Source organism: Puntigrus tetrazona, chromosome 17 (genome assembly GCF_018831695.1).
Source record: "Puntigrus tetrazona isolate hp1 chromosome 17, ASM1883169v1, whole genome shotgun sequence".
Lineage (NCBI taxonomy): Eukaryota > Metazoa > Chordata > Actinopteri > Cypriniformes > Cyprinidae > Puntigrus > Puntigrus tetrazona.
Window position 1 is genome coordinate 14,708,596 of NC_056715.1, and position 25,571 is coordinate 14,734,166.

Sequence of the window (25,571 nt, forward strand, 5' to 3'; positions counted from 1 at the left end):
AAAGGTAAGACGTGGGCAAGTAGAGACATCAGTCTGTACTAAATTCACTAAAGGTAAAGTATGTCCTTTTTCGCGGCTTTGTATTCAAAAATAATTTTCTGTTTGCATAATCATCTTGATTATTATGTTTTTGTTTGTGAAGCTATAAATTGGGAATAAAACAAAAAGACAAAACAACTAAAGAACAAAAACGGACAAAATCAAAACAAATACAAATACAATTTGTTTTAAAAATAAAAAAAATTCTACATTTAAAAAAACATAACATAAATACAACAAAATGAACAGAAAAACACAACAAAATAAAAAACAATAAAAATACAAAAAATACAGACAAAACAAAAAATTTAAAAAAATTAAAAAATCATGCAACAAATTTAATTATACTAAATATAATTAAATAATAAAAACAAACAAAAAAACATAAACCAAATATAATAAAAAAAACAATTTAATCAAAACTAAATATAGACAACCCCCCTCAAAAAATAAATCAAAACTAAAAACAGACAAAAAACACAAAACAAATACAACAATAAAAACCTAAAAGCAAACAAAAAACAGAAACTACAATAAAAAACAAAACAACAAAAAATCTACATGAACAAAGCAATACAAAACACAGACAAAAACGATTACAATGATAAAACAAACCTGAAAACAAACAACCAATAAAACAAATTACAAGTCCCTGTATGTCTCAGTATTACAAAGAGTGACAGGGTTAGACGATTATCAATAAGAATGTGACAGTGGCATTTCACTTTATCCAAATTATAAATTAAAATGACTCCAAAGCTAATTCAACTATTTATAGAGAATTCAGGCAATTATTTCTAAATTAAAATGCACTGTACTGTATTCCCTTAAAATTACTTCTATACTAACATTTGCAATAATGTTTAAAAACTTTATAATTGTAATTTAAAAGGCATTAACAGTCAAATTAGTGGGATGCATCAAAACTTGTTCCTACAATACAGAAAAACTGTATTGAAAGCAGTCGCGAGGGTTGTACTCCGACACATATTTGTGTTCAGGATTCAGCCTCTGACATTAAGCATGAGAAGCAGCGTGGCCATCCATGCAGCTAAGCAGTAAAGCTCAAATGCAAATGGCACAACACTCTGCTCCAGTGCTGCCTCATCAGTTCTGACACCCTGCTGGAGTGGTAATCTGTGAGCCATATGCATAGCAAAGCATCATGGCCATCTGCCCTGGGAACACACGCATCCATCTTCCTGAGGATACAGGTTTGTATACATGTAGGTCCGGAGCATGTTGGGAGGGTGAGAAAGATAAAACGGGAGAGTGAGATTGAATACCACTGGCTCCATCTACTGTGCTAAATACTTTTAACAAATAACAATAAAAGTCCAGTCAGAGCTAAATTAGACAAATTAGCGACTCTTTTTCCATACGTCAAGAGTTAAATGTGACAAACTAGTGGTTCATATGACTCGTGCGCTTTATGTAGCCACGAGGTGGATTGGTTTAGCTTAAAACTCTCAACTGGCCTAAAATCAATGACTTCAATGATCCAGTCAAGTTTAACTCAAGTACCAAGTACCATTTGCAGCCTATACAAAAATGTAAATAAAATAAAATGACAATAAATGATCCAAATATTTATATACACCAATATAATTACAATTTATTGATATAATTTAAATTCATTCATTTTTAAGGGCGTTAACATGTTCCATAGCTAATGTCTACTTGAGAATGGTGCAGTAAACCTTACCAGACCAAGCTAAGAATGATATCACCGTAGACCAATCTGTTCTCTTTTATTTTTAGAATATTTCCTCAGAGCATCTAATCAGTGCACAAACCCCAGCAACACCAACGTCTCCCTGCTTGGCATCTTATCATACACCAGGGGCTTTTATCCCCTCTTCCAGTCATTAAGAAGAAATAAGCGGATGGCAGTCTGGAAAAAAACAAAGCCATTCTAGTGGTTCTGCATGACGTCAGTGCTAAAAAGCATTTTCAGAGAGAGAGAGACTTGCATGTTTCCAACAGTTCCAAGGTATTTCAATCAAGAAAGGAGATTCTGTTAACCAAAGGGACAGGGTGCTTTTATTTCAGCTGGGATCAATTTAAGGACTTGCATAACTCTAAAAATGTCTACATTACAAAAGACTCTGAAGGTGAAGGAACATGAACTGGGTTTTTGATACTTTTGGTTGGGCATTTAATTAACTGAAAGTGAAGCTGTAAAGTAGGTTTAAGATGACAGCTACACAATACTCTGAGACAGGTTGTCTGAACTCTTGCTAATAAGTGGCGAATATATCCCAAAGGTGTGTGACATGATCCTGTACCATATGGCAGTCATAATAAAACTTTTAGGCAAACTTATGAAGTTAGAATTTTGAAATGTCAGATATTTTATTATTTCATTACTGACAACATTTAAGTCAAATATTATGGATACTTATTAATGGCCATCAATGGAGAAAGATGTTTTTTTGCTGCCAGATGGTGTAGTTATGACATTTATTATCAAGGGCTAACAAGGCCATGTGAACATGTCAGACCTCTGACTTTTGATTTAGGAGATCTGTTGTCTGACCAATGGCAGAGGCAGTTTTTGAGGAAACCTCAATAACCTCATTATTAATAGAGATGGGAACCAAGAACCCTACTATCCCATTTTCTTTAAAAAAAAACAAAACAAAAACACATACACATACATTACAATTACAATATAAATATTTTCTAAGTAAAATTTGTGAAAAATGTAATGGATCTTAGCTGAAAAAAAATAACTGTCCACAATGGTTAAAGAATAATTTAAATATAGATTTATTCAATTAAATGTAATAAATACAGAACTGTATTTTTTGACAATTTTATTTATATAAACTGAAAAGAAGTATAAACGTTTGTGTAAACTTATGTAATGAGACGCAGATTATCTTAATGTTGGGAAAACTTCCTTCTCTGAATACTTTTAAAAAATTTTAATGGTGTAATTGCAAGGAAACATGTGTCTGTGGGATTTATTTATATGTATTTTGTGTGAAACCTTTTTGTGCTGCCATTTTGGCCAGGAATCCATGAGATTTCAATGAGACTACACGGATAAAAATAAAGGGGGGAAAAGTACTAATGGAATAGTTAATTGAACCACTAAGGAACTAGAATCATTTAAGAGGAATCAGACTCGGAACAAGAAATGAATCATTAAAACTCTTTACGATTCCCATCTCTACACATTTCATCTTAAAGTAGTACAGCATCTTCGTATGATTCAGCTGATCCTAGTGCAACCGATGATCAAAATGACCAATAACTTCATGTAAAACTATATTTATGTCTTAAAAACCACACCATTTTTCTAAGACGTGCCTGTCAATTTAATATGTCTTTGTTCATTATGATATCATACTTAAAAACCATTGATCTTAGAGCACAGGGCAGACTATAACATGTGACAAGAAAAAGGTATGTTGTGCCGATGCAGAGCTCGTATGATGTCATCGACCACTCTGACAATGATCTGTCGGTACATTTTATCAATCACAGACTAAGTTATCTATACGCCCATTATACAAATGAACAAAGCGAATTAAACCTCAGCTTCTGGTCCATTAACACAGGGGTCAACCCAAGGATTTAGAAAGGATCTGTGTTCCTACACTTCATCAAAGCGCTTTTAATAAGAGCATTCGGTTGAAGGCCAAGCATTGTCCTTCTAAAAGTGCCACATTTACATAGTGTACAATTACAAAGCTGCGAGCCGAGGCGGCCCGAGAAATGATTTTGCATTCCCCATCGCGAGCAAAGACATAAACCATGACCTGCAGGTCAATCATTAGTCCCTGTTCTATACTTGTCTGATACTTTGCAAGCCGCATGTTTAATTTGTTGATTCATGGCATCGTGGCAGTCCATCCAAGGGATTAAAACCTCAAGCAATAACCCCTTTATTAAAACGCTGGCTTCATAGACTTATAACCTCCCACCCTCCACAAAAAGTTCATGCGATTAAAAACTAATTGCGTAAAATAATTTATCAAAAGTGCGACGATGGTTCCCACTCAAGACCTTTGCTTCTTAATTATTAATTCCTGCAATTAGGCAACTTACTATGTACTGAGTGTGAGGGCCCATGCAATATTAATAGCGATGCATAATTATGTAATACATTCCAGACATAAGAAGCTATATATCCACAGTGGGCTTGTCAAGATAAAGACATTTTTATTTGCTTTATAAGACTGTTTCATCTCCAAAAGGGTCTTAGTGGATAAAAGAGTCACAACTGCAGGGGTTCTAGTGACCTCCCATATTACACACCAACGGTAGGATATTCAACACAACTGGCAGTCTTGCTACCAAAGTGCACAGAATGCATCAAAGGCTTACCTTAAAGATAAAAAAATATAGATGAATCGCAGAGTCTGTCAACAAGGGAACAAATGGGGCCCCTGAATTAGACTGTAGAATGCAGTGCATTGTGTGATAAATTATATATTATGTTCATGCTAGCATTGGAAGATTACTGAAGGTCTTTATGGTGCCTGAAGCAAATATGGAACCCCATCTACAGTGGACGTTTGGCTTTCATCTCGAGATATGCTTCAAAGCTCGCTTCGAACAGAGCAAACTGGCAATCAAACTAATGTGTAACCGGGCAGTTGTGCACTTCACAAAGCCCATCATCAGAAGAACAGCAGCTGAGATCACACAGAGACGGAGCGTCTCCTCATACAAGGTCTTCCAAGCATGTTATTTTTTTCCCCATGTTAGAAGCTATGGCGAGATGCTTTGAAAATCTTTAATGGCTTGCTTGTGGCATGCGAGTGAACATCTTCATCGACCAGAAATCTTCATATATATGAATAAAACAAAAAGCTTCAGAATAACTCTTCTTGTTCAAATCTTCATCTTGAATTTCCAATTTGAAAGGACGGAACATAACTCTTTGATAACATTTTATGTCCACATCTAATTTCACATTAAATTCACAACAAACTGAATATGCAACTTTTCATTCAGAACATACCTGTTAAAAGCCATTAGGTCCGCAGTTCAGGGTTACTTTTTTCTTTTCTGAATAAATGCAAAAAAAAAGACATAAATTAGAAAATACAATATTATTAATTCAGAGCTACAAGTTCAGAGTGAGCCTGACATGGCAACCCACTCCACGGGCTACTGATATGACTAAAAGTGCATAATTCATTATTTATTGAAAAAAATATTATTGATTCATATATGTTTAAAACTTTTAAGGCAAGACATTGCAGGTACAGAGCAAATAATTAAAAAAATATTACCTTAACTCTCCAGTTAATTGGTTACTTTAAGAATTCCAAACATTTTTTTTTTGTATTGCAAGTTTTCTAAAATGTTATGTTTAAATATGCAAATCGGTTTAATTAAACATGCACTAATCTGCATCAATTTCCAGAACAGAAATCTTAACATCGGATGAAGCAAGTTTCAAAATTCTTTATTTTGTTGACATCAAAGGTCACTTCAGTAACCAGAAATACGGTTAACTTGTTTATAGTATTAAAATCTGACATAAAGGATGAAGTGGAGATTTTTGGAAAAAAAATATTTTGAGAAATGCTCTTTTAAAGATGGATTGAACACAAAGATAAAGTGCAATAAAACTATTGTATTTTGGATGCTTTCTTTCCATTAGTCTAAAACGAAATGACCAAAATCTCAATTTTTACTAGCATATGAAAAAAAGAGTGTCTTGTCTACAATGGGAATATAAAAGGTAGATTAAACCATTCAAAAATCATTTTGTGGAAACTGTTTGATAGGACATTGAAAGTGACAACATAACATATGATACACCCACAGATTACATGACTACTGCATATTACATGATTGGTGTTCATTATTTCTGTTATATGAAAGAAAATACAAAGCAGTGTGGTACGCACTGCAGATGAAGTAATGCTACGCTAAATGAGCACTAGGCCCCAGTCCCGATCAAAATCCAAAGAAAACATGGATGTACTTTTACATCTGTGAAGGGTTTCCTGTTTCCAATGGACACTGGAAAGCTGCCATCAGTTTTGAGGTCTGGTATGGATTAGACATTTTGATATTAAACAGGCAGGTTTCAGAAGTCTTCTTCTTGCGAAGAATACTGTATTTTAGTTTAGAACTACAGTAAGAGAAATACAAGAAATGCCTTGCACAAACTAAATATCTTGCATCTAGGGTGTCATTCAGATGTTTACACCCCCATATCTAGTGCAGAACTTGCCTTGAAAACATCTAAATGACTTTTATCTCTTCCAGTTACTGCATGAGAGATAAAGCTATTAACAGAATGGGAAACAAATGGAAGCTTTAAAGGCTAAATTTACATAGAGAGTAAAGGAAGCATGCTGAGATGGTGTTTGATGTCCATCATAAGCAGGATAATGGTGTGGTTATATTCACTCAGGAGGCCCTGCCTGCATTTGTTAAGCTTATGGCTTCAACCTATAAAATTCTGGTATGGAACTGGTCAAGTTTGACGGCTCCTCAGCTCCCAAGGACTTTTGCGAGATGGCAAAGTGTCTATATTCGCATCCCAGCAGATGCAGTGTGTCATCTATGTATCGCTGAATACTGAGATCTGGAACATCCTACATAACTGAGGTAGTGCTAGCTGCGTAACGCATAGTATGGAAGTACACATATTCACAGTGTTATTGTACAATGTAAAGGTAGTTGTAAATGATTAGATATATTCAAAGAAAATTATCAAAAGCATGTCAGTCTACAAATAGCTGTTAAAAAAAAAATAAAGTAAATAAATTATTTTTTTTGTTGTTATGGTACATATGTATCCAATATTTTTTTTTTTTTTTAAACTGTAGATATTTTCATTATTTCAGTTTGATAAAAGTCTCCATGACATTGATGTTGCGTACATTCTGAATGGTAAATAGTCATTTAATATCCACTGCGATGATCTCATATGGTATCAATAGCTGGATGGTGTCTAAACTGTTATTTTGTAATCAAGAACATGGTGATATATGATTAGCGTATTAGTGGGCTCTTTATAAGTGTATCGTGTACACTAGCACCCCAGGAATTTTGGCTGTTGTTTTATCAGGCATTTAGGAACTTACCCTTTAAAAACTTAGACATATGAGATCGTATTCCACACTTCTTTGAGGACATCTCCTCCCCCTTGGTGTCCTAAAAACATAAATCAGAATCTCATCCTTTGATCTAATTATGTTTCAATGCAGTATGATCCTCATTTAGTGAAGCTGTCAAGTAACGCCTTAAAATGATATATTAAAGTCAGGCTAATGCCTCCTTTGAAGTGAAAGGAAAGAAATATGGCTTTAACTCATGCACTATACCACATGAGTACTATATAAATGAGAATCAGCTCAATTAGGATGCTTTACAAAACGGTTTGTGTTTCTTCTATGTGGATTGCATTTTATGAATACATTAAGACAGTATCTTTTCAGACTAAGTGTAGATCTAAGCATAGATTTTGAGTTGAAGGAATAGTAAACTACTTTCATAACTTCATAGCATTATGGTTGAACCACAGATGATGCATGGATTATTTTAGCAATGTCTTTACTACCTTTCTGGGTCTTGATCATGGCAGTTGTGCTCGGTCTAGGGTCAGAAAGCTCAAAAATAATCCTTTGTATACAAAGGTCTTACGAGATTGGAACGACATGTGGAATTAATTACAGAAATTTAATTGCTGGCTGAACTATCCCTTTAACTGAAAGTTTAGATTGACAGCTGTGATCAGCATTCACTTTCATTGCATGAAAAGGAGCGGCTTGAACATTCTTTGAAACATCTTCTTTTGTGTTACATGCAGAGACGAGTTTTAAAAGATACAACCGTATGTAAAAAGTGAAAAAAACAGGAGAAACTTGTGGAAATACATGGCAACATTTCAATATTTCTCTCACAGGGACTCAAGATGTTTTTTTAAGTGGTTCAATGGCCCATTGGACAAAACCTGTGCATCTTCATCTGATTAATGACTATCCACCGTCTAATAAACAGTAATTGAATGGTCTAACTGCAGAGGCCTTGAAAGCCTGGGAGAGCTGCTCGCAGGCCGTTCTATCGTCTGGGGTTGATTATGGTTGACCTTGTGTGAAGAGTACTTTGAAACAGTGAGTCTAAGCTGGGGAACGGTAGCCAGAGAGCAAAGCAGAAGATAAATGAACAGATACTGTATTGACACTGCAAAAGGAGATCGATAATGTGATCAATATCTATTTGATTTTTATCACAAAACTCGGAGGAGGAAGACGATTGATCAAACGTGCCAGGACACATCGGCATATCTAACAATATTAATTAAGAAAAACTGCTTAGGTGACTGATTGCTAAATCAGTCAATATAGTTAAAATCAAAACAAACGATTTCTGCATTCAGATGTGTAGCCTAATTCTTACCCAGGATAGATTTACGGTAAGCTTTATACTACAGTAATTGTCTTACCTTAACTAAAGTCTTTAGGCATAGTTTTCGTTTATGATAAGAGTTAAAAGAAGTTATAATATTTACTTTTTAAATATTATATTATAAAATTATTATAAAATTAACTCAAACTAATTGAAATAGAAATATTAGATGGAAAAAAACCTCATCTTTAATTTTTTTTTCTTTTAAAAAATATTAGTACCACATAAGTGTTAAAATTACAAACACTAAAAATTAAAATAAAATAATAAGTACTGAAAAATAAAACTAATGACAAAAGCACATGAATCTACTTAAAATGTAAAATAAAAGCATATATAAAAACCCTATATTAATAAATACCACATAGTATAATAACGTAGTCACAAAACATACTTTATCAGATTTATTTGTGATTTATCTATTTAATTAAATTGTATATATAAATGCAAAACCATTGCACTTGCTTTGCCAACAATAACTGTGAACAATCTTGATGTCTTTATGACAGATTAGCTTTTTTTCTATGCACTGGGGTTCAGTGTGCGTTAATGCAAATCAAAAATGGCATCATTTCTGTTAAGGAGGTGGTTCTGACTAAAACACTATCATATAATTGAATCTGTTCATCAATAAAAAGCACAACTCTAGTAACAGTAGCAGGCCATATAACTCAAAGGCGCGTCGACGATGAGGTAATATTTATTTTGAGGCATGACTCATATATAGTGAATGACATGTTTTAAGAAGCTTTCAAATATATCACGCTTTTAAGAACCCTTCTTAAATTACGTGCTTTTAAACATCAGAGGGTCTACGGATATGAGCACTTCCTCGCCGAAGCAGCATTTTTACATTATGATTGCTTGCCTGCTTAGCTCAGGTTCTGTAGAAACAACATATATGTTATGCTTTGTTCTCACGAGAAGGCTACCGTTGTAAAAAAAAAAATCTCAACTCCGTGACGGCGGATTAAAACCGTCAATGCACAGCAGCTTCATGATAACTCATTATCACAATATATCTAGGGCGTAATGTACACGTTACTGTCAGAATCTTATGAAACAGATCAGTTCGGGGGTCATAATCAAAGCGTTATGATGCCAGATAATAAACACGGCCGGACAGGAAAAGTACAGCGTGTCGCAGCTATGTGTGCAATGGGAATACAAGCCTTCAGCGTGCGAATATTTATTGGACATTGTTGAGTGCTGGGGAACATGGTTAATGGTTAACATTACGCAGTCCTCCTCAGCAAGTCCTGCAAGATTAGCACTTACATGTCTTTAGTACCGACACAGTGAACGGTCATAAAAAGGAGCCTTCATCCGCTCGTGAAAATCAAATCAGGTTTTGAGCGGTGATGATGATTCTGCCAATTAGTTGAAGCTGGACTGGTGAGAATTACTACTCACTATTACACATGGTCCATTCCCAAGATCTATAGCCACCCTCGATTTGGCAATCTCCATACAGGACTAAATGTGATAAGAAATGAATTATACTATTGATGAGGTCCTTAACAAGGTAATAACCGCGCTCCCCAGTCAATAATTATTCCGATAAGAATATCTTTATTATGAAAATGCAGACTACAGCAGAAAGTCACAGCACCAAAACAATACCCAGTGGTGTAATTGCCTTTGTCTGAAATTATAGTTTTCATTAAATGGAATGCTGCATGTTATTGATTGTTTAAATAAGACTCGATATCTTCCTGTTTCAAAGCACTGTGAAATTGCATGGCATTGTAATATTCCAAAGCATTGTTGTGTCTGTTCATCAATGTTATGAGATTCACAGTATAACGAGTCAAGGACTATTGGCCTCAAGAACTGCTGTATCTAAATGGGCTAATTTTATGGGGTTAGATCACAGACAAAAAAAAAAAAAAGAAAGAAAATCGCTGCCTCTCTCGACATGAACTCATCTAGTTTGTGAACAGAATGGAGAGGGAATATGATAGACATGTGCTACAGTGTGGGATATTTCCACTAAAGCCATAATACACCTAACAAGGTACATTCTCATAACTTTGGCTTATGTTTTGGCAAGATTCTCTCAAATTCCTGAACAAACATTCTTCGAATAGAACATTAGTTCAAAGTTATCTTTTAATAACATTCTCCAAAAATCATTATGCACAGAAGTCTTACTGATTCATCTTTGATGGATACATTGTTATTTTTTTAAATGTTGTTTTTGCTTGTTTCTGAAACATTTTTAAAGCATTACTTGCTACTTGATTCAGAATGATCAGGAAAAATAAATAACTGATGTTTTGAATGTTAAGATTTTTTTAAGACGGTTATTAATGGTTATATATAAACATTAGCTAAAGATTCTCTTAACATAATTTTGTTAGCTTGGAAAGCCCTTTTAGTTATGTCTAACCCTCTTAAAAAAAGTTAAGTTTGAAAAAATATATGTCTCCAAACAACAACACTGAGACAACCAATACTATACTAATACTAACTAATAAATACTACTAATTCTAAAACCCAGGTGTAGCCTAATACACACACCTGTCTTGCCAGACAAAAGTTTCAGCATCACAAAGAGTGCAAAATCAGAGATATTTGATTTCATATGTTTAGTTGCATTTTTCCATGAGCTTCATACTTTTGGCTGTTGTTGATCTAATGACTGGTCCCTGCTCTCTTCATAGCTGTTGGGTTGGAGGTCTCTTGACTCCTTCGTAATTGAGGTATATTCTGAAATCTGTTGAAAAGCATTGTGTTCAAATGTATTACATTACTCTTCTTTGACCACTGATTCTCTTAGATTGCAAAAAAAAAAATTGTTCAGATTATATGCTGTGGGTGTAAACAAAAGTTTATTTTACCATATGTGTTCCGGACGTAGATGACTTTGTTGAAAAAGATGCATGATGGTAGTTTTTAGCAGGGCTATTACTTCCTGGTCTGAGGTCATTGTAGAAGTTTTGTTCCTCCTCAACTTCTTTTACTTGCATCTGTTGGAAAAGAAACCCTTTGACTTTTTTTAATTGCTTCATCTTAATTTTGGTATTCAATAATGTATATTGCTTGTCGTTTTCACCTGTTCAATAGGAAGATCCACCTTCATATTTTCATCTTCTAGTACTTCAGATGCTACTACTGCCTCCTTCCTTTTGTTGGTGGCTCTGAAGACACTTTTTTCTGTAGAGGGCGATAAATCCTAATTTCATATATTGTATATTGCATTGTATATTGTATCATATATTGGACGCATCCATTACTACACAATTTCTTCATTTTTAAAAGCATCCAAAGTTTAATATATACAGAAAAGTTGGGAACTGCATAAACTATCGTCATAAATATTTAATCTAACGCAACCATTCAAGATTTTACGGTAAACAGATAGGAGGTGAGTGTTTTTCTAGCGTTTCACTGGCCCATATGATAGAAACCATTTAAAATCAGAGCATTAAGTCCATTAGTCCATTAGTAAGAACCTTGAGAGCCTGTTTCCACTATTGAGCTTCGATGTTTGCAGTGAACAAAATTACACTGTAAATAGCCAGGCTCTGTTGCAACTAACTACAAATCAATTAATGTTTGTTACAAAACGTTCAATATCTTCTCTCAAAACATAGGCCATTAACACAGACAAAGAAAAAAAACCCGTCTAGAGATGAAACATCTTGTTTCAGCAGACAAGACATGAGGGTTAAAGTGATAAACACCCTTTAGCATTACCCAGTACACTTCACCTCACATCAAATCAGGTCCGTCCAAGCTCAGCACTTCACAAAGCATTTAATGGGCTTTTTTGATCCTGAGATGCAAACTGCATTCATGGGTGCCTTTGACATTCAAAGGTAAGACAATCTTGGCTAATGATAGGCTGACAGCAGATGCACTCCTCCTCCAGTAGGTGATGAGAATGGCTCTTGCAGTCATGGCATGTTTGATTACCTCTCTGCAGCGATTGATGTAGTTAAAAGGAGGTTTCTTGTTTTATTTTTTTCGGTTTCTGCCATTAGGAGTGGCATTATGTGGATCTTCTGCCCCATGGGACATGATCAAGTGTCCAGAGTAGGTATGAGCCTTCATCGAGGGGCTTTTATAAGCATGGCTGCAGACATACCGTCCAAGGCTAATGCGAGATCTGCATGAGTTAGGGAAACTCAACTCCATCACAAGGACTGCTGGCTCGGCTCTTATGAGCAAAGTGATGGCAGCTCCGGAGCGCATGCAATTACTCACTGAATGACCTCATGGCATGTAAAAAACACAATGCACTTGCTAAGTCAAAGTCTTGTTTGGTTAATCCAGGGCACAAAAAGGTTGCAAAAATTTTGTAAAGAAATATTACATGAATTATTTAAAATATATAATATAAAATGTATATTATTTTATATTAATACATTAGACTATCAATCAGAAGATTTAGATCTTTCTAAGGCCTGGGACATACGAGACCATTTTAAAATCTAAACCAGTGAACTGAAGATACTTTTAACAGATTTTTTGCCTTGTAATCCTCTGAATGCAAACCCTGGATGATTTAACTACACCACGAGACCTCACACTTGTTGACTGTAGGAACGATTTCACAATGACACAAGATCTTAAGGTCATGATCCCAGCTCGACATTATGCGGGTGGGCGGTGGAGCAGAGGTGGAACAGGGGGAGGGACAGATGGCCAGGTCCAAGTAGAAGTGTAGAGACAGAGGCAGAGCAAAGCACCAAGGGTGGAGGAAGAAGCCAGGGGGCGCAGCCGGAGACTAGAACGGAGCCGTCAGGGCAAGAGCACACCAAAACGGAGCAGACAATGCAGAATCCCACCAGGGCGAAGCAGACTGAGCAGAAGACTGGGACCTAGGGAAGACTAAAACACAAGAAACATAGAGAGCATATAGGGTCTCATGGACCATGGCAGGGAACACAAAAAGTTAATCAATATTTTGCCTGATGTTAACTGAACAGACAGACGGTTCACACTCTGAGCCAACTGGAGAAATGGTACAGACTGACGGTTCATAACTCAATTCACAGACTGAACCCGACAACACTGACAATTTTAAACCAGACATTTGGCAAGGCTAAACAGACCGATGATTTAAGATTAGGCTCACTGACTGAAACTGAACTGGTAGACATCTCTTAAACTGGAAAGGCTAGCAGAAACTGGGCAGACAGGAACATCAACATGAGACATATTGACAAACAATTCAGAATTACTTAAATTGATAAGAAATGAACTGGCTAGATGGACAAAAAGCAGATTTACTGACAGAAGTAAGCAAAACAGACAGTTCAAAATCAAGGGGAGTGAGTTCAGAGATAGCATTTTTGACTGTTACAGAACAGGGTGAAAGTTCAAAAGATGGCCTCCGTGGCCTTAACAGGATGGGATGAGGAATTACAGGTGGCCTCTATTGCTGTGACAGAACAGGAAGAGAATTCACAAGCGACCTCCATAGCCATGACAGAACAAACAGGAAGTTCACAGGTGGATACCACTGACACCTCTGGAAGCTCTGCAGCAAATGCCACCACCTCTGGAGGTTCTACAACAGCACAATCAGGAAACAGGGAGAGTTTATTAATATTCTCCTTTACAGGACAGATACAGTGTTCATCAACGATTCCTTCAATTGTGATATGATAGGCTGAGAGCCTTGTTGGGTGCCATCACCATGCAGGGAGAACTGCCACTTCGGGAGGTTCTTCAGCATCAGCCACCACCTTTGGAGAAACTGCAGTGAAAACCATTGCTTCGGGCTGCACAACAGCGAGTGCCACTGCTTCAGGAGGTTCTGCAGAGTCAGCCGCCACCTCTGGAGATACAATAATGAACATCACCAGATTGTACGGTGATGCATGCAGCCCAAACACAGCAAAATGTGATCCCCATTATGTGAAGCATTTTAAACAGGGGAACCAGTTCAGACACAGAGGGACAGGTGCTGGATTAGGGATACCAGCTGCTCTTACTGACAACAGCGGTGGATCCTCCATGCTGGATGTCAGTATGGGAGAATGAGATCATAGAGGTTGGTTGATACCATCACAAAATATATTAATCAAAAGGCAGTCCGGCAGATCAGAATAATTCGCAACAGCTAAAAATTCACAAATATGGTCCTCTAGTGATCGTGGACCTTGCCTAAGGGCTAACAAGATTGTTGCTGTGTCCATACCTAGCCAATGTTAAAAGCTGCTGCATCCTGGTGTGGCTGTGTATTCTGTAACAGAGCCAATGAGACAAGAGGCAAAAGCGGATCCAAATGCAAGCTCTTATTTATAGAGATCATTATAAAAATCGGGCAGGGTCAAAACATAAGTAAACAGGTACGGTGCAGGCAAAACAAAAGCAATCCAAAAAAAACAAACAAAAATCCAGTGATTAGCAAACAATATCCAAATGGGCTAGGCAAGATGAGTAATCCGAAAACAAGCAATAATCCAGGCAGGAGCAAAGACATGGGATATGTAGTACACGGTGATGTGTAAGATTGTGTAGTGTAAAAATCCTTCAATGTTATGGAAGGGCAACCTCTTGTGGCCACTGGATGGAAGGCCACAGACCAGATTCATGACAGAAACATAAAAATCCATTGAGAAAAGTAATATTTTTGTCGTACTATCCCGTCCTGGAGCTCACATCTCCTGAAAAATTTTACATTTTCAAACAGACAATTTTCTTGCCTAAAATCTCTTAAAAAAGGCATTCCACGACTCAGAACAGTATTATTTCTAAAATTATTGGATTATTGAATTATTCATGTAAAATGATTGTATTTACGCATGCGCCATTACACTTGCTGTGAGAAATACCGTAAGCGGAGTATTACAAAGTGTAAAACAGTTGGAGTTCTGTTATCACTAAAATATACACAAATATCATCACCAAAAATAACTGTTATTGTATTATATTATATTTATGAAATATTATTATATTTATTATTATTACATTATATTATATAGTGAGGATATGAACTTGCATTGGTGAATAAACATTGGTGCATAACGACTATGTTGCGACATGTTACGCAACGATAGTAACGAAAACGATAGTTATGATAAGTCTTTATATGCAACAGAGTGAGAGAGACTTGGTGAATGAATGCAGAAGAACAGAACCCAATATAATGAACCAATAAAGAAAAATCAGCAAGAATGAGCGAGAGAGATTTCTCATGAATAACTTATGAACATTTTGATTACCTATCAGAAAAAATGGAAACATTTTGTTTTCCCTGGCACAGCTAACAAGGCACTTGCATACATTTTAAACAAAATGGCCTGATTGAATTTATCTATGATTTAAAGCCCTCTGCAGCATTTGAATCCATGCTGAGCTTTAATATTCCTCTCACAGGACGGCATTCTATCCAAGAATGAGAGCGTATTTCCCTAATGTAGGTGGGCTTTAGAGAACAGCCTGTCAATTCAAAGCAATTTGTGGCACACACACGCCTGCGCTCGCTGTATTGCAGCGCACACATGCAAGAGTACAAGATCCCTCTTTTTTGCCACTCTCTCTCACTCCCTTAATCATAAATGCATCACAATCACACAGCAGAGATGGTATAAGAGAAAGACGGAGAGCAAGAGAGGAGAAAATAAGACTTCTACAAAAACAACAGCCACAGTGCCTATCAGCAATTATGTAAAACGCCTGTATCTGCCGAAGGAAGAGGCGGGAAACGGAGCTCTAGGGAGACATGAGGAAAATCGTATCACAACTTGCCACACTCACCCGCCGTAGCAAAGAGATCTGGGATTTTCAAGCCCTGCCCTGGCTGTTTGGCGTAAAAAACGGAGCCGGCGCTGTCCACTTCTGGTTTTGCGAACTAAAAGAGTAGAAAAAGCAATCTTCACATAAAGACCATACATGGCTTTGATTTGATCTGATGCTTAAAAGTGTGTCTACAATCCTTTGATAACAAGAAACAACTGTGTTTCGAGCATTGCTCGTTCTTCCTCTTTTACTCTCTTTTTCACATTTTCCATTGACCTCAATTTTTCATGAGCTGATATGCTTTGTAGCTCCCCAGCGACCGGCACGGTATTGAATTCATCTGGTTCCAATACATCCCATGCACAACCTATCAATCACTAGAGAGCACAGCAAACTAATCATTTATTGATGAAACAGGGCAGCCATGAATTTCTAACTGCAATAGTCTTATTTATCAAGCCAGATCAAACAATGAGGATCCAAACAAGCTTTAAAAAAGAGACTTGGAGGGAATAACTTATTCTTCAGCAGGCAGCAGACAGTTATTGATGATGAAAAAAGAAGACTGGGGCACTGGAGACATAGAGAGAGACAGAACAGTGGGAAGAGGAGTTTAGAGTGATGCTTTGACAGCAGGATGCATGTCTGAATTAATACTCCCACAAAAGGTAATTTTCTTCCAGTAGTCAGTGCATACCGGATCTACCATTGGGAACAAGGTGAGCCATTTCTGGCACAGTGAGGGAAAGAGAAGGCTTAATACATTTTTCTCCAGCTCTTGCCACTGTTAGTTGGCTCCATAGAGAGGCAGCTTGGGGGTACTTCACTGATCTCCGTCTTCCACTGGTACACACTTCGGGCAATGGTGTTTGCAAGCCCACTAACATGGGGCCTGGGGAATAGCTGAATATTTGTTCTACTCGCTTTTTTTTAAGCAAACTCTGCCTGACATGTCTTTGAATTTGAACAGACGTTGGTGGGCGACGGAGAAATAAAACAACAGAATGGTCAAAAGTTCTGCTGGAATATTCTGTTCAGTTAGTTCGAATTCATTCGGAATTCAGAGATGATACTTTCAGGATGAACGTGATGAATTCAAAATGGGAAAACGTAACGAAAAGTGCTGGAAATTGAAAGTTGTTAATGTGTTACAATATTAATGAGAGCAAGTGAGTTTCTGAAGATTTCCAAGATCACTTTTAATTTAGTCCAAGCTGTAGACAGCCTCCCGGTGGACCACTCACAGCCTATTAACTGACCATTTGACTCATGTTGCGCAAAACTGGCAACACAGCTCGAAAATTAGCACTTCCAATCTGATTGGGTGGCTATGTAATTTCACTAGTCCGCCTGTAAACAGAAGGTGCTTGGTTAATACAATGAGGAAGAACTAATCACTGGATTTGGCTGGATGTGATGGTCGGATAATGCAAGCCAATCGCTGAAAAACATTCAGTTGTTTTACACATATCAATTATTGTGTCATCTAGGTGTCCGTTTCAAATGACACCGTGTAAAAAACCAAAAAAATCTGGCTGGTCACTTTTTATGTCAGTCTGATGATTCTAAGTGGGCATCATCACCAGAATAAGGCTGCCTTCATGTGCTAAAATTTCCTACTTTCCACTTCTCAAGTTGTAATTACAAGTTTGTCGGGTTCAAGTGCTTTGATGTCAGATGTCAAATTATGGAGGACACCAGGTTCATTCTTGACTATTTCTAGGGGAAATCTTATTAAAGCGAAAATGGAAAGTCAATATCAAATGGATATTGAATAAAATGTTGTCGCATTTGGTGACAACCATATAAACATTAACCACAACAGTGTATAGAATCACTGCACTAGGCATTTCAGTCAAATAAATGCTTCTTGCACAGTGTAAAATACATACAACATGCATCAAACAGTTATATGTAAAAACATGTTACACATGCAAAAATCAATGACTGCAATACCAAGACATATAAACATAACTGCTGTAACGGTATGTAAATGTAAATGTAAATATAACTGTATTAAAACCCTGTCACTACTTCTTTCTTCCACAATGTCTAAAATTTACAGCCTGTTGAAATAAGAAACTCTTGTATCAGATATGCTGTTTACATGTTTTGTATTAAGTTGCATTTCATCAAGTCAACTCTAAATACAGGTATATACAGGGTCTAAAATCTTATAATTTGAAAGGCAATTCATGTTCAATGTATGACTATTTTATTTTATGCTCATATTTTTAATTGTTTTTCTAGTGCTTGAATATCCTATTTTTATTGCCAGTCTGTCTGTTTTACTGTAAAGCACTTTGGTCAACACCAGTTCTTTTTAAATGTGCTATACAAATAAACTCGTATTGTATTGTATTACCGATAGAAGTCTAAGCTGCAATTTGCAACAGACTTTACGTTGACAGTTAAAAGTCTGGATAAGTGAGACATGTTCTCATTCATCCATGGCATTTAGAGGTAGAAAGTCTAGGTTAAAAAGCTGAACTTCTGTAGGGGATGAAAAAGCCATTTTTACCACTAATCACTAATCTAAGGCCCATTATTACCCCTGTTATTAACATCTGTTTTGGTAGTTAATTTTGGTACGACAGCAAATACAGGTATGAACGGAATACAAAGCATTTTACATTTTGGCTGTAAAAAAAAAAATAATAATCTCATCTGACCACATCTGATGGAATAAGCCGATATCTCAATACCAGATCTACACTTGGCCTAGGAACAGGTTGTAGTGTCCTTTACACTAACTCAAGCATAAAAGAACATGGAAAGCTGGGGGATGGTAGCTTCAATCCAGAGCAATGTGATAATGATTCTGAAGCCAGGCGTGGAAGACCCCCTGCTGTATTAGTGAACCACTCCCCTGCCTACACAGGACAGGCCTGACAGAGAGCAGCTGGATGGGTGTCTCTACCATTCCCCTAGAGAAACCAATGCTTCTCCAAAACAGGAAGCCACCGCGGGGACGGCAGCAGGTCTGACATGAGCAAGTCATGGGAGATACGAGGGGACAGCTACACCCTACAGTGCCACGGAGAGGGTTTGAACAGCTTTGCTGCCTCTGCATGTCACAGTCATGGACGTGTGGCCTGTAGTACAAGAGGGTGTGATCATCTCTGTGGCTGCCGCACTTTTCCACCCGTGTCAACTTTGCTGACACCTCGCTCAACATCTGTTAGACCAGTAGGAGAATAAACACCAAATGCTGTGCTACTGCTTTCATCTGCCGGAGCACTGCCAGCTCTGTCACATGAAAAAAAAAAAAACCTGTGCGACAACAACAAAAAAAAAAGACACTGAGATTTCTAATAATACATGAGCCCCTCCATGCAGTTTACACGGCAATAAAAAATATAGTTAAAGCTACTGTATTGATTTCTAGGGGAAGATGGGAACAATTCTGTAATTCAGTTTCATTATCAAAATGTTTACACTGGGATGACATCATTGGAGAATGTAAGCAGCGAGCCAGAGAAAAGAAAGGTGTTTTGGTAGAGGAGGACGGTGGAGGACATAGCTGAGTCTTTGTCTCCCTCATGTGGTACATATCTGAAGAAATAAAGCGAAAATATCCTGCTATGGATTAAAATAACTGTACATAACATGCTACGTAATTGTGGTTTTTGTTTTTTATTTTTAATTTATTTCTTTATTTTAAATCCCTGTAAATTATTCTTTATTTAATCATTATATTTTCAAATGCTGTTTTGATTCAACTTGAATGCATCTGATGTTTTTGAAAGAGTCTCCAATGCTGTCCAAGGCTTGATATATTTGCTTCATTACAAATTAAAACTAATCGTTTCACACATATTTTAATATGAAAGGTTTGCTGGTCATTGCTCCAGTCTTCAGTGCCGCATGCTTTTCAGAAATCATTCGTTTCTGATTTGGTGCTCAAGTAAGTTCTTCAATTAGTTTTTAAACATACTCCAAATATATGAACAGTAGTGTAATTAAATCCATCATAATATACGTATATAAAACAACTATGTCTAATTTATGATTATTTTTAACATATATCAGTTATTTTGTTTACATAATATACACGAATGTACACTGTATATATTTATTATATACATAAATGAACACACAACTCACCCAAAATCTAAATGTTTTTTTAGGATTGCGAGAAACAAACTTAAGTTAATTTGTCAAAACATTTGTCTGGTAGTGTAAAGCTTTAAATTACTGTTACAGATTCTCTGAGGGGGAAACAAATACATGATTGTTTAAAAGTGTTTGTTCTCCTCTCAACAAATACAGATTACAGGTAAATGTAAACAGATTATGGAACTGCATCTTGGAATTTAACGACACTTTGATGAGACTTTGATTGCTATTCCATCTTCATTGCATCAAAGATAATTGGCCACTTTCTTCAAATTATTTCCTCCACTCAATGAAGCTGATGAAGCATGAGAAATCAATTAGAGAACAACACACATGGAACAACCACAGGAGCTTTCCCTCCTAACATCAACAGGCAAACGCTTTGCCGTCATTTTTCTTATTCACAATAACCAGATGTCTCAAACTTCACTTTGGAGAGCTCCGGGTCCCAGTCCACTAAGTGTGTATTTTTTCTCCATCGCTTATTTGCCAGGTCTAGCTCTTATTGTAGTCTGGACCATCCCAAAGCATCAAGTGAACACGCGCACTATCGCGAAACAATTTATCCTCATTCTGCGGCTACAGGGGAGGGTTTCGCCGCCTTCCCCCGGTGAGGGAGCTCGGCTCTCACTTGATCAAGTAACACAAACTCTGAGCGTTGGGACAGTTTGAAAAAGGAGAGGTGAGAAGAACTCAATACCTCCTACAGACAGTGATTGATGAGCTGAACGTACCCACTCCCAGCTCGCACTTCCACGTATCAGCTTGATTGGAGACGTTGAGATCCTGTGACGGTAACATTTTTCTCAACTATCTGATCTTCAACACTAATGAACAGTAGCCAATTTATATCTGGCCCAAATTGAAATTTTCTCGCTAACTGGTTTCGGTCCGAGGGGAAGGGGACGGGTGCTGATCAAGATCGGTGTCTTGTAAACTAGTTCAGGACATTAGCTCTGCGTTCTGTTTAATCTCCATATTGCAGTTCAAGAACAGAGCAAATGAGACTAATATGGCATTCCACACTGCTGTGTTTATCCCTGCCTTCTCAAGAATTAGCCCATTAGTCTTTGACTATGCAAAATCAATACAGGCATTTTCATTAAATATTTATCTAATGCAATCACACCGATGCCATCTATAATATACATTTTTATCTGTTAAACAGTTTAAAGAAATTATTTCATTATCCTCACCAAAGTTCTATCTTGTTTTTCTTTTTTTGGAACTGGATGAATGCCGTTGTTGACCCTAAGAAAAAGAGGAAGACAAAGAAATCGTTTAATCATAAAAAAAGATCTGTTATTATGTACTAGTACTATGCTTGTCCCAAACCCGACTGCTTGCTTTATTCTGTGAAAAACAGCATTGTGTCTCTTTTGTTAATACAGGTCCAGGCTAGCATTTTATTATTCATTCTATAAATTTTACAAAATGTATTGTCTGGTTTTTTTTTATATGTATAGATATGTCTATCATTTGACGAAAAAAAGATTTTAAAGATTTTGTTTCTTTCTACTGAATAAAGAATCATTTTTAACAAAAAATATTAAGCAGCACAAATGCTTTCAACGTTGATAACAATAAGAAATGTTTCTTCAGGTCATGTGACACTGAAGACCTGAGAAACGACCGCTGAAAATTTGGCTTCGCCATAACAGGAACAAAATCTCACTTTAAAATATGCTACACAATATTTAAAATGCATATAATCAGTCATATAACTTCAGACGAGGATTATTATATCCTTCGCCTTTTGTACTCCACGGAAGAAAGAAAGTCATGCAGGTTGTGAATGGCAAAAAGGTGAGACAATGATGCCAATTTAACTATAAGAAACTTCAACAAATCTGTTAATTACTGTGATCACAATTATCACGTCTTATAATCTCTCTCACACATCTGTGATATTGTAGATCACTCCCTTGCTTGGAGCCAGATGATACGGCAAAGACCGGAACCTCTCTGTTCCTACAGCAACATAACAGTGGTTGTTCTGTAGCTCATATGATCCACGTACAGGCCTCCCGTTCAGCAGGCACAATCTGAAAAGGAGGAGATCGATCAACGTCGACTGCGCATACTTTTTTACACATCTACATGCTACAGATGTATCTCGCACCTGTGCACAGCTCCGGTGCGAAGGCGAACTCTCTCAGTCACCAAGGCCAATACGTTTTCCCAGCTAGCCAGCGTGTGTTTTGGAATCAGCACCCGTGTTGGAGGAACCAAGATATCTCCGTTGGTAAAAACACTACAGAATATAATCAAATTTAGCACTTAGGACCTCAATCCGTACATTTACGCTTCCTAATATGTTTTGTTTAAATTTTTTTTTTAAAAAGACAGCGTTCGCTGACTAACAACATGAGGAAATTAGACGCCATTAGAAATAAATAATTAAAGAAAGCAAAGAACAGCGGCCTGATTTTATACCATTAGACAGTATTACAGTTTTAAAGAATTAGACTTTGCCATAGCCTGAGGCTTTGCCATTGAAGACTTCCAATAGGGACACATTAAAAGCAGGGCTCACTTGATGATGCACGACTCATTACCGATTCTCTTCCATCGAGCTGGGACAATTATTCTGCTGTGAACTACAGGTTGGATCTGCAGTGGAGACAAATGAACAGGACCCCGCTGAGCATCACTGACAATAACTGTTCCACTGCTCATTTAGGGCACTTACACATCTGGTTTTCCTCAATCAGCCTTCTTAAATGCTACGTTGGTTGTTGTTCAGATGAAAACAAGGAGCTAAAAGGGTGACAGACAGTGACATACACCGCCATAACCTCAAGCAAAGTCGCTCTGAGTGGGCATTTTTATGATTATTGCTCTATTACGGTCCATTTCATGTTGGTCTCTGAGAAGGGCTATAAAAACTATTAGCTTAAGAAGAATAAAGTAACAAAATTGCTGCTGAAAACTGCAAAAATTACATTTTAAAATACATTCAAATGCAAAAGTTATTTTAAAACGCAACAATGTTTCTCTTATTCTATTTTTATATATGAAACAGCATAGTATTTTGGTGCTTATATGGTGCCTACTGTTGCCCATAGTTCACGATCCGAAGGTTCAGCTCCAACTGTAATGAAAAACACCTGAAGCAGATAATCAAGATCTGCGGTTTGTGGGAAAACTACGGACAGGTGTGTGAGCAGGAGAGGAACTGAACTCCAGAGCAGGGCTGAGCACCCTTGTGTTAAACTCTGGCATAGCAACCTCTTTTGTAATTATTCAATAGCCGATTCTAAACATTTTATCCAGCTTTTTTCATAGTTTAACACGATATAAATGGTCACTGCATTTGGACCAACAGGGTATAGAATAAATAAGTAAAAATAACAATAAGGCTGCATCTGAAAGTGACGTATTGCTATGCTGACCTATCAAGCAATGACTCCGCAAGCAGCATTTTCAGGTCTACATCAAGTTTACATCAGCTTTGGTGATAAAGCAAATATACGGGCGAATAAAGTTTTTGAGAGTAAAGAAAGTTTTGAGCTTTGCCACTGTTTTTACTGTATAAACTAGAAATGAAAGGAAATTAGAGGTAAAAAGTCAAGCATTTGCACAGTACTTGCATTGAATGTTGATTAATAACCTAAAATAATTTTATGAGTAGTCAGAAAACTCCCCTAGTATTCAGAGACTGCTAGTTTGAAATGAGGAGAAACAGCTAGCTCAAATGGAGACTTTGTAGTGAAATCAATACACACGTGCACTTCATGTTTTTCAGCAACAAGGGGCATAAAATCAGTCATCCGCTACAGTCTGGAGAAACCTCACACTGATATTCTCACTGAGAGACGTAGCAGTCAATAAGAGAAAAATGCAGAGTGCAGCAGAACACCAGTAACGATACATGTTATGAATTACCATGGGCATTTTTTTTCTCTTGACCTTCCTAATGTACAAAACATTCTCATACACATCCACGGTATGTTTCACATACAGACATAACAGTGAAGTTGTCCCCATTTATTACACTTTCACGTCTTGATAGAATAAAAAAAGGTTTCATCTTGTTTTATCATTCTATCAAGAATGGCGACGCCACTGTGACTCTTACCGGTTCACTTTTCTTTTTTGGAGGCTTTTGTGTTGTTATGTGACGATAGCTATTAAACAAACAAAGAGAAAGTATGTAAAATAAAACAAGTATGTCATTTCGATTTGGTTTTCCATTGCAATGTAAAATGTAAAAAATGAAAATAATAATTCAATTAAAATGTAACTTTCTGTACACATTGCCCTGCTTTACGTGAATTTAATTAATAATAAAGCTAACCAAAAATCAATTATCCGACATAAAACCACAGCATTAGCTACTCTCATGTAAATAACTGTAGGGTACGCGGATGAATACTTACTCCATCTTTTTGAGTCCCTCTGCTCCGGCCGCCACATATATTTCTCCGTGCACCAGCTGCTGCAGATTCGCCACCCTGTGACCCTTGTTGGGGGTGTAGATATTTCGCACTGCCCCAAAGTGAGCTGTGATGCCTCGCGTGACAGTGTTCAGAAAGCTGTCAAAAGTGGATGACTGACGTTGATTGATGACAAATTTTCGGCCGGGATAAAAAGCGTCTCCGTTCCTGAACAAAATAACCGTTTTGGTCGGCGGAGGATGCGCGTGAGAACTCCGTCCAGACATCGCGAAGTAAAACAACTCTGCGGTAATCCACGGGGAGGTGCTGGAAAACCCCAGTTAAATATAGTCATAAAAGGCGATTTTGGTAACCGCAACCGAAAGTTGTTAAACGGTGTTTGAATCGTTGACTTCCGCGTGCTGGAGGCAGCCAGATGTTGTTTGAACGAGTTTCCATGGTAACGGATTGAAACGCTGAGGAAATAGCAAGAATGCTAAGTTGCAAAGCCTCAACTCTGTTTGAACAAACTAAATTATTGCATACGCAATCGGTTGATTTCTGTTTATATTGAAAAAGGTTCTAATTCAGTCTCTGAGGTAACTGGAGATTTAGTGGCCGCGGTCTTAGACAACCGCCAAACAATAGATTAAATTTTAATAAGCGTATTACTTACTGCTGTCGTCGGAGACAGTGGGTCAGCTTTTCAAAAATATCAATTTCATCTGTAGGTGTCAACGTGATTTCTTTCCAGTTTTGTTTTAGGTGTTAATACTATTATTATTTTTAAGACAGCATAAAAGTAATAGGCTCTGTTGCACTTTATGAGCATTATACAATGTACCGTCAGTGAAAGTAAGCGACGAAAAACTACAGCCATTTTTTCCAGTGCATGCACCTTTGAACGCCATCTTCTTCCCATGAACTTTAACCTTTCAAAAACTTTTC

The 25,571-nt window shown here is 37.0% G+C and overlaps 1 protein-coding gene across 1 annotated transcript; it reads right to left on the minus strand.

Annotated features, from left to right (window-relative positions):
- Positions 1 to 895: 895 nt before the first annotated feature.
- LOC122361652 (doublecortin domain-containing protein 2C) lies at positions 896 to 24,982 on the minus strand. The gene is made up of 13 exons (XM_043262482.1): positions 24,627 to 24,982; positions 24,326 to 24,374; positions 22,781 to 22,857; positions 22,367 to 22,498; positions 22,143 to 22,289; positions 21,441 to 21,495; positions 16,144 to 16,237; positions 11,486 to 11,586; positions 11,271 to 11,399; positions 11,048 to 11,146; positions 7,104 to 7,173; positions 5,018 to 5,064; positions 896 to 1,241 (listed from the first exon to the last, which is right to left on the minus strand). The coding sequence occupies exons 1-12, from the start codon at positions 24,908 to 24,910 to the stop codon at positions 5,021 to 5,023; spliced, it is 1,281 nt and encodes a 426-aa protein (XP_043118417.1). The 5' UTR covers positions 24,911 to 24,982; the 3' UTR covers positions 896 to 1,241; positions 5,018 to 5,020.
- Positions 24,983 to 25,571: the final 589 nt, after the last annotated feature.